The sequence below is a fragment of the Parambassis ranga genome, chromosome 17, assembly GCF_900634625.1.
Source record: "Parambassis ranga chromosome 17, fParRan2.1, whole genome shotgun sequence".
In the NCBI taxonomy this organism is placed as follows: domain Eukaryota; kingdom Metazoa; phylum Chordata; class Actinopteri; family Ambassidae; genus Parambassis; species Parambassis ranga.
Window position 1 is genome coordinate 15,787,050 of NC_041037.1, and position 10,076 is coordinate 15,797,125.

At 42.0% G+C, this 10,076-nt stretch overlaps 2 protein-coding genes across 3 annotated transcripts; both read left to right on the forward strand.

Annotated features, from left to right (window-relative positions):
- Positions 1-13: 13 nt before the first annotated feature.
- On the forward strand, positions 14-3,331 carry selenop2 (selenoprotein P2). Of its 2 annotated transcripts, none has more exons than XM_028428081.1 (5): positions 14-142; positions 786-1,042; positions 1,451-1,663; positions 1,774-1,882; positions 2,005-3,331. In XM_028428081.1, the coding sequence occupies exons 2-5, from the start codon at positions 819-821 to the stop codon at positions 2,302-2,304; spliced, it is 846 nt and encodes a 281-aa protein (XP_028283882.1). In that variant the 5' UTR covers positions 14-142; positions 786-818; the 3' UTR covers positions 2,305-3,331. The 2 variants fall into 2 exon arrangements, with proteins under 2 accessions (XP_028283882.1, XP_028283883.1); XM_028428082.1 differs by lacking the exon at positions 14-142 and adding an exon at positions 458-689.
- A 514-nt stretch (positions 3,332-3,845) lies between these two features.
- On the forward strand, positions 3,846-8,003 carry elovl8a (ELOVL fatty acid elongase 8a). The gene is made up of 8 exons (XM_028427527.1): positions 3,846-3,926; positions 5,506-5,563; positions 5,683-5,870; positions 6,260-6,340; positions 6,493-6,549; positions 6,634-6,748; positions 6,833-6,960; positions 7,833-8,003. Exons 1-8 carry the CDS (start codon positions 3,846-3,848, stop codon positions 8,001-8,003), a joined length of 879 nt encoding a protein of 292 aa, XP_028283328.1.
- Positions 8,004-10,076: the final 2,073 nt, after the last annotated feature.

Consider the following 10,076-nt stretch of genomic DNA (forward strand, 5'->3'; position numbering starts at 1 on the left):
TAGTGTGGCAAATGGGACACAAATGTCTCTGTCCCTCTCCCTCCCCTCTCTCTGTTTGATTTGGGGGAAGTGCTTAGTCAGCCTCAAAAGCCTTTAAAAACAACAGGGTTGTACAGTCTGGGTCAGAGGACAGTGAACAGAGGTAAGAAATCTTATTTTGGACTCAAATGTACTTTTATCCTATGAAATTTTGATGTTCTTCTGCTTTCACGATACTAAAACCTACTCTTTGATTTTAAAATAGTTTACTTTTTTGTAAAGCCATGTTTAAATATTAAATCTTATTTTGGACATAAAGCTACTTTTGTGCTCTGAGGTTGTCTGTCCTGGTGCTGACGTTCTGATTAATTGAATTAATTAGCAATTTAAGAAGAAACGTTTTTTTTGAAAATAGCAATAAAAGCTGCAGTCGTGACAAAATGTGACGCAGACACAGACACAGTCTGGGGCTGTAAACATCTCTCTTTGTTTTTCTGGCTGCCAGCCTGTCTGTCTATTTGCTCCCACATTCTTCTGTCTTTTGGCTGTTTACACCATAATAAACTCTTTTTTTGCAGATTATCTCCACATGTGATGAGAGAGACAATGAGGGTTTACTCTTCTAATTATTTTGGGATCAGACTGACTGGCCATTTGTTTCAGGGGTGGGGGGGCAACCAGTGATTGAACGTCAGACTACATGTGCTGCTGTAATCCATACACTGCATTCAGAATTGCACATAAAAAATCTATACAATAAACTCATACCAGTTAAAATTCTTGCTTGTCTGCCTACATTTTTTTAGGCAGTGAAGAGTTAAAGCAGCCAGGGAGTGACGATGTCTCTCTCAATGCTGTGGCTGTATATAGCCCTGCCAAGTCTGCTGTGGGCCTCGCAGGTCACTCTCTTAGTGGAGGGGGACAAAGATGCCTCCACTATCTGCAAACCCGCCCCCCACTGGGACATTAGGGGACGTGCACCCATGCAAGAGCTGCTGGGAAAAGTGGTTGTTGTGGCGCTGCTGAAGGCCAGCTGACAGTTCTGCCTCACTCAGGCAGCCAAGTAAGAAAACATGAAGCATATATTAGAGATACATTTGATGTTTACTGCATGTCATGTGTGTTTAGTTTAATTGCTTCTAAAGTAAAATTCTGCATTGTCACTTTAAGAAAGGTAAGAAATAAATCAGATTACTCAAAATTCCCAATACTAAGTCAAAGTGGATGATGCATAACCACAGACAGTTATGTATCACTCCATATCCTGTCATATAAATGTCACCTGCAGGGGGAGACAAAACTTCTGCACTGTGTCTTTAATACACAAAGACACAGTGTAGAGCATTGTCAGGCGGTGTCTTTTGTGCTTCGTAGTTGTTCAGGGACCTTTTCCAACTGTCTGGATTAGCAGTGAGGTAAGATGATTCCCAGCTCTCTCTCTCTCTCTTTCCCTCCATCTGTCCATGTGTAGCATCAGAGGCCTGCGTGACAAGCTGAACCGCAGCAACCTGACGGAGGTGTCTTACATGATAGTGAACGAGCGCGAGGCTCATTCCAGAGCTATGTACTGGGAGTTAAAGAGAAAAGCGCCCCCTGGAGTTCCTGTGTATCAGCAGACTCCTTTTCAAAATGATGTTTGGGAGGTTCTGGATGGTGACAAAGATGATTTCCTGATCTATGATAGGTAAGGCCAGCCTCCTCTTTAAGATGTTACAAACTTATCATCTAAATCTTCATTAAAAAAAACATAATGAGACATTACATTGACAAGGACTGAATCTCCTCCTCTTCCAGATGTGGTCTGCTTACATTCCATATAGTGCTGCCTTACAGTTTCCTCCATTACCCCTACGTGGAGGCTGCAATCAGAGCCACTTATCTTAAAGATATCTGCAACTGCTCTGTGAGTACAAACTTACATGCGTGCACACACACAAGTGATTAGGATTAAGAGTAATAATTGTAACTACTTAATCCAAGAATTACATTATATATTATTTTTGAATATGCTTTCATCTTTCCCAGTCTATTTCTGCACCAAGTTTTGGGAACAGCAGCATAAATAATGTCACCAACCAGACAACAGTGCCCACAAGTCAGCTGCCCATTGAGGATCCGACAGAGGAGCCTCATCACCACCACCATCATCATCATCATCATCATCATCATCAACCACATGACCACCAACAACAACAACACACCATTCCCCAGAATCAGTCCCATCATCAGCTCCCCACAGATCAGAATAAAACTCAAAATCTTCATCACCTCAATCATCAGCACCACCATTCACTTCATCAGCATCACCACAACCAGGATGGATAATATGTTTTTTAAGTGTTAATTCTTTAAGCTTTAGTTAGAATCTGAATTTGTATTCTTTTTTTGTTGTTGTTGTTGTTGTGTTGAGTTGAGAAGTTTTAAAACAGGTAAGCAGCAGAGTTGAATTTATCCGAGCAGTGATCAGACCGTGGTTTCTCTGCCAGCGTTTTTCCACACCTCACTTCTCCGTTTGCGTCAAAAGTCTCCCTCGTCTTCTCCTGTTAATGAAGTCTACAGTGTAAACCCTGCCTGCAGGGAGCTGTGGACAGATGTGCGGAAGGACGGGGTGGATTGACTGACAGCTGTCACTCAGATGGAGGCAGGGGCCAGTGTGCAGCGCTGCTGAGCATCCTCCGTCAGGTCACTGTCTGAAGATGATTCAACGCTCGCTCTTGCTTTGTGCTTCTTTTCTTTGCTTTGTACTTCTATTCATCTTTGAGAACACCTGCAGTGATGTACGTGCTGTGCTACCATGGTGATTTGAGAACGAATGCACTGTAATTATTAGATATTATGATATTATGTGAGAAGAGAAGTACATTCTCAGTACTGGTTTCACCTTTTCTCAGTTAAATCTGTGCAGATGTGGTTTTACATTAATGTAACAATCATAAATATAGGACTAAGTTTTACATGTATATTCTATGATTTTGCTAAATAGAATTAACCTTTAAATTGTATCTTTGTTCAAGAGCACATACATAATTTCCCCTTATGAAGGAGTAGGGAGTCTTGGTCATTTCTTATCATTTACAAAGTATCAGTATGAGTCTCTATTAAGATAAAAGCTGTGTCTCTACAATTCAGGGTAATCAGGATACAGGGACATCATCATCAGGACTTGTACTGGGTGTTCCTGACTTGAGATAATCTTGGAAATGGGATATGAATTTCTGTGGGAAAATGGAAACAATATAAATGGGCCTTGTGCTCAGAGACCTTCGGGATGTAGGTTTGTAGTGAAAGTGTTCACTTGATCCACTGTGTTCTCCTCATTGAAGCTGTATTAATAAATGCATTCTGCCTAAGGTTTCTGAGTGCCTTGTTTCTTGGAAGACCTTAAAGTTATTTGCAGCAATTCCAGAGTTTATACATCTGTGTGAAGTTTGTTTGCAATGAGCTGTATTGAGTAACATAATGCAAATTGGGGAGAAACTGTTGTGGACAGTATGAAGCTAAATGTACTTTTATATGCTGCCTTAGAATTCCACATAAAAAGGACTTGTGGAGTCTATATAATGTTAGTGATAAAGCAGAGCACAGCCAAGGGAGACTTCAAAGGGTGATGATCCTAAAAGACAGAACGATAGCACCTACGATAGAACCTATGCCACTGATTGAAATGATCACAGATTCCTGTTTTACGTGGACTTTATTTTGTGTAGTTTGTTACGGTGCTGCGCTTTTACTGAGAGTAAAGGGATCTGAACACTACTTTCACCACCGGATTTAGCTGGCAGGTGCACAGACATACTTATGCCCAGCTAAACACACAAACACACACACATACACACACACCTGATTACCTCATTGCTGCTTAAGACATGGCTGAGATGCAGCATGTTGTGACTAAAGAGAGAGAGAGCGGAGCACAGAAATCACAGCTACCCACCATCCGAATGACGGTAAGACTATCATTTATTATTTAATATTACAACTGAATGATTGCAATTCATTTCAAACAGGCAGTTGTGTATTCTGTGTATATATATATATATATATATATATATATATATATATATATATATATGTATACACATGTTTGTGTGTGTGCGTGTGTGTGTGATAGTTTCATTATAACTACAATAATGATAACAATAATGACTGTCCAACACACACATATATACACGGATTACACACTGCTGCAGTTTATAGATCCTGTTATAACAACACTTCCATGTTGAACCTTGAGCAGAATCCCTGTTAAGGATGTTCCTCTGTAAATCCTCGTGAGGCTGCAAGTGAGGCTTAACGACTTAGCTCTGTCCACACAGCATGTAGCCTTAATAAATAGCGCTTTGAAATACCTGCAGTGGTGGAGTGTAGAAAAAAACAAGTAGCCTGATATTACTCACTGTGGCTAAACACGAAACAGTGATGTTATGTGTGGACATTGAAACCAGGAGAACTGTTATTTATCTATTTTATAAACTATTGGCCCTGCATTACAGGAGAAGTGCAGCAGACACACATATAGAGGAACTCTGAATAAAATGAAGGAGACAGGATCAGACTTGTGTTGTGCCCGGCTTTTATTCTCAGACACTAGAGGGCAGCACTGTTATGTGTTAATCATCTTTGGAAACCCATCGCTCTGTCCTCCACATCAGGCAGCCATTCATCAAGAGGATTATTAGTCATTATCAAGAAATACGTTTGGATTAGCAACCATAATCCTTGAATTATAATCCAGATCATCTCTCAGTGGTTTAATCAAATTTGCAGTGGGGTGTCCTTCTTCATGTAAGACCTGTGTGGAGGGTACACATTATGGACATACACTACTGCTGCAAACAGTCAGCTGTTATTGCATTACTGTCATTTGTAAAATATACACTTCTACACAACGACTAACACTTATCTTACATCTTCAGCCAAGATCTTCTCACACTGTAAAGTCTTTACGTTAAAAAACATCTTACAGTTTGCATATTAGAGTCTTTCAACTGGAAAAGCCAGTTCAGTGCACAATGATCCACCTCTAAGATGTAAGAAGAGACTTCATCTCACTAACTCCAGAACGTCGTTTTCCACTAGAGAGTACCTTGAATCTCTGACGGCCCCTCTACAGGGTACGAAGTCAGAACTTGTAATGGCTCATTGAAGGCACTATCATCATCCACAGTCCACTTGACATTATGTCAATGAGAGCAAAGAGAGGGATGCATTTATTTTTCTACCCCATTAATCCATACTGGAGCACACACACACACACACACTTTCGTCTTGGTTTGTGGACACAGAACAAATTCACCTGAGGGATACCTGGACTGAGTATCGGTCATAGCTGAGAGTTGGCTGCTGTCCTTTTTCTTCATCCTTGACCATATGGAGAAACCTCTACAGAGGTGCCTCATCACTGAAGAGGTGATGTTATTAAAGGAACATGTGACCCAGCCCTTAGGTCAAGATACAGGCTAATGGTCTACCTCCCACATGATCACTGTTTTAACTAAACCCAAATGACACCAATTTCCATCTCAGGCTCCCACCATGTCGCAGAAAATACGATTATACTACCAGGGGATTCTAGAAAATGGGGGCAAGTATTTCCTTTTTGTTCATTTATTTAAGTAATGCAGTAAAAGTGTTGGATAGTGTGAGACATCAACACAATTTAATCCACGATCTCTGCTGTTTCCTCACTTTTTCTCTATCTAGACAAAAGAACGGACAACTGGCCACTGGTCTACTCTCCTGTGCCAATTAGCTGCATCTTCCTGGGCTACCTGATCATTATATGGGTGGGGCCGAAAGTGATGGCCAAGAGGCAGCCAGTCAATCTTAAACCTGTCCTCATAGTTTACAACTTCGCCATGGTCTGCCTGTCTGCCTACATGTTCTACGAGGTAACCAACTATACTGTTCGCAGGACTGGTCAGACATTGAAATTGCACAGAATCCTCCGGCAGTCAATCCCTGGAGTTACTGAGTAGTTTATGAATAATGTGTGGCTTTTAGAGGAAGAGCTAGCTACACAAACTGAAATACCACACTTTATGGAAACTTTAATGTGAATCTGATTGTTTGTACTGCCCCCAAGTGGCTAAAACATGTCATATATGGATGGTGATGCCAAAGTCTGAAAGTGTCTTGTTGCTTTTGGAAGTTATTTCCGAAACAGGAAGTGATTTCTCTTTGTCATAGTCAGTTTGTGTAGGACGCAGTGGGAGGAAAGGTCCTTGTGCTTGGTGAAAGAAACGAAAGCAGGAGATAAAAGCAGCTTTTGCCTTTCCAGTTCACAGCCTCCTCCTGGTTGGCCCGATACAGTCTGCTGTGCCAGCCAGTCGATTACAGCGACAGCCCGCTGGCCATGAGGGTAAATCTGCAACACTTGCTTTATAAAGCTCCATATTCACACTGATTTTTGGGGACTTGGCTTTTTTTAATAACATATTTTACACCATGGGAACCATATGTTAATGAATACATTTTGATCAGTAATTTAGGGATTTTTATTGTGTTGGACAGATGGCCAGAGTGTGCTGGTGGTTCTATTTCTCCAAAGTTATAGAGCTCAGTGACACAGTGAGTATAAAAATAATGAGAAGAAGAAAGGTATGGATGCTAAGAAGGCTTCAAGATCTTTCTTTGTGCGTTTTTGTGCTTCAGATATTTTTCATCTTGCGGAAGAAGAACAGTCAGCTGACCTTCCTCCATGTCTACCATCATGCTACCATGATCTTCAACTGGTGGGCTGGAGTTAAATATGTGGCCGGGGGCCAGTGTGAGTACAACCCACCCAGCCAGGTGTCACAAAAAAGTCATGAAAAATGACACACACCAGTGACTCCAATGTATCTTTCTCTAGCTTTCCTGATAGGTCTGATTAACTCCCTGGTTCATGTGGTGATGTACATGTACTATGGCCTGGCAGCTCTGGGACCAGGCATGACCAAATACCTGTGGTGGAAACGCTACCTCACCTCCCTGCAGCTGGTAAACTGTGATTTCTATGATGTTTTCTGCTCAGCATGTTATTGTATTTATTCTGTCGCCCTGCTGTAGCTGTATCTGTCTCAACAGGCTGTAATGATGTTTGATTGCAAGTCTCTTTTTTACTGGTTATATGCCAACACATATACTTACCGTACATAAAGTCTGATCCTGATTGCCTCTGATTGGCTGTTGGCATAACTAGACAGATTAGCAGCATGGATGCTCCTCAGCTAACAACTGGACCATCTGTGTGCCTAATATCATTGACGAACCGACAATACATCCTTTTTTTTCTATGGGACTGCAGCATATAGGTCAGTACAGAAGCTTGATTGCCTTTCTGTAACAATTGTACTGACCTACAGCTGACCCACAAGACTTTGTTGTCAGTTGGATTCACAGTTTAGAGACCTAGAAGTGGGAGATTGAAGATGGGATTAATTAAGCCGGGGGAGGTGGGAGTGTACTGGAGAAGGATGGATGATTCGGTGCACATTGTTCATGCAGAACCTGATGACTTTGCATTCATAAATGTATAAAAGCTAGGATTAAACTCATTTAAATTCATTAAATGAACTGTTTACCCCTCTCCAATATGTACAACCAGACATTTTTATTACAGCAGACCACATTGTGTCTTTGAGCTGTGGCTTGTTTCTCAGGTTATGTAACCAATGTTCCTGCTGTGACTATAACTGACCTCATGATCAAAATTTAAACTGACTCCAAAGTGAGAGAGTTTAAGCACAGTCCGCCCTTATATAGGCTTTTCAGTCTGGCAAGAGTTGCTGCCTTCCTGTTGGTTATGATGTTGATTTATTGATTATGTCCTCTTGTCTCTCTCTCTCTTTCTCTTTGTCTCCTTTCACCAGCTCCAGTTTTTCACAGTAACCATCCACACTGCCTACAACCTGCTTGCTGACTGTGACTTCCCTGACTCCATGAACACTGTGGTGCTAGCCTACTCTCTCAGCCTCATCGTCCTTTTCAGCAACTTCTACTACAAAAGCTACCTCGTCAAGAAGAAAAGCAAGAGAACCTAGAGGGGCAGAGAAAATGCAGGGAGGTGCAGCGGATGTAGAAAAGTTGTTCATTCATCATGTTCATTCCTACAAATACATCATTACATATAAAACAAAAACTACACAATGAAATGTGCGTATGCTCCTGTTTACATTCATTAACTCCTTTCATGCAGCAAGACCCCAAACACACTCAGCACAAATTAACTGTGTTTCGTCACTCCCCTCCCCCAGCTGCCGTTGTAAAACAATACTTTCTAATCACTGTCATTGGTGTCGCTTTATTCTCCTCTTATGCTCATTGGCTGACAGGCACAGCCAATCAGCCGCAGGCTGCCATTAGGTCTGTACCCCACATACCGTACATGTATATTCCTCCCACTTTTGGAGAACAGAAAACCTTCCACCCCAGTTTCCAGTGTGTAATCCCTCAACAGGGAGACCCCCAGCTCAACACCCCCACCCACCTACCCATCTGTCATGATGGAGAAATATAATTAGACAGACAGTCTCACCACCACCACCACCACCCCCTCCACCCATCCACCCTTGAGGACAGAAATGAAAGAACTATTAAAAGAAAGAAAGAAGAAAAAAAAAACACATAACCATATTCCTTACATTACATTCCCCCAGCATCATCGTGCCTCGCTTTAGCATATTGCTTCTGACAGCTCGTCTGTTCCAAACTCAACAGGGGGAACAATGGACATGAAAAATGACTTTGAAGTGACTGAATCAAAGTTTCACAGGAAGCGTCTCAGGCAAGTTATTTCAACGCAAGGTCACAGGATCTTTACTTTTTCCATGTGTTTTTCCAAAGAAAGAGAATAATGTGGCATTGTGATCACATGGTCCATTAAACTCCATCCAGTTCAGGTAGTTGGGCCAGTTCTACCGGCTTTTTTCTCCCAAATGAACACACACTTCCAGAAGGATAAGGCAGGAAACAACTACGGGAACAGCCTCTGCATTTTTTCAAAATAAAAGCTTAGGCTAAAAACAATAAAACACTATCAACATGAAGCACAAAGGAAATGATCCACCAAAATAAAACAGGAAGCTGCACAACTTCTGTGTGAAAATGATTGTTTGACCAGTTGGAAATACACAATCCAATGCTGAACTGAAACCTAACTGTACAGCAACACAACATATGTCTGATTTAATTGTTCTAGCAGATGAAGGCTGTGTGAGGCATGTGTATGTACAGTAAGAGTGTTACTGAGTGTAAACAGCACTGTATGGCCAGTAAAAGTACACTTGTGTAGCATTATAAGCCATATTTTGCTGCTGGCAAGTACTTAATCATGCCCTCCATCTCAACACAAGTGTGTTACCAGCGCACACACACACACACAGCTGATTGCCAGAAGCCCATTTAAAGACTGATGTCCCTCAGCCTCGCCGCAGGCACAGCTCCAGGTTGATTACCGCTGAGTGCCGTACAGCTCAGGCATGACTGACTTTCTGGCACACGGTCGCTTTGATCAACTTACAATCTCACAACCAGATGATGGGCTTCATCTTGAGTATTTAGTGAGTTATGGGGCCAAGCTTGTATGAGATGTCAACTAGACATTAACACTTATATATGATCCGACTGAATAACTTTCGATTGGCATGCGTGTTAATTAAAACTTGGAATGCCACGGTTAATGCGGACATGAAAAACCGAGCACCTGCTCTGCTGTGAGTGTGCTTAACTGTGTTTTTTGCTGAATCTTGTTTGTGAATGACTTTTTGTCGGTCTCCTTGGTAACTGTGCCAGACAGTGTTTGGGCTGCGGTCAGCTAGAGGCAGGCTGTAATTAATAATCAGGTTAGAGTGAGAGGATATTGAAGCGCTCTTGGAGAGGCCGTCGCTAACTTCCTAGCTACCGCAAGAGGGACAGAGACACACACACACACACACATAATTGTTGATAGTGAGAGAGGTTTGGGAAGAAGAGGCTGATGAGTGTGCTTGAAGGTGAGCCACTGGGTTGTCTCGCACAATGAGGGTTAACAAGAGGCTGCAGCAATCTCAGCATGAGGGGAACGCACTCAACCACAGGCAAGCCACTGTTAATCAGCCAACCAGGCAGCCGGTAGT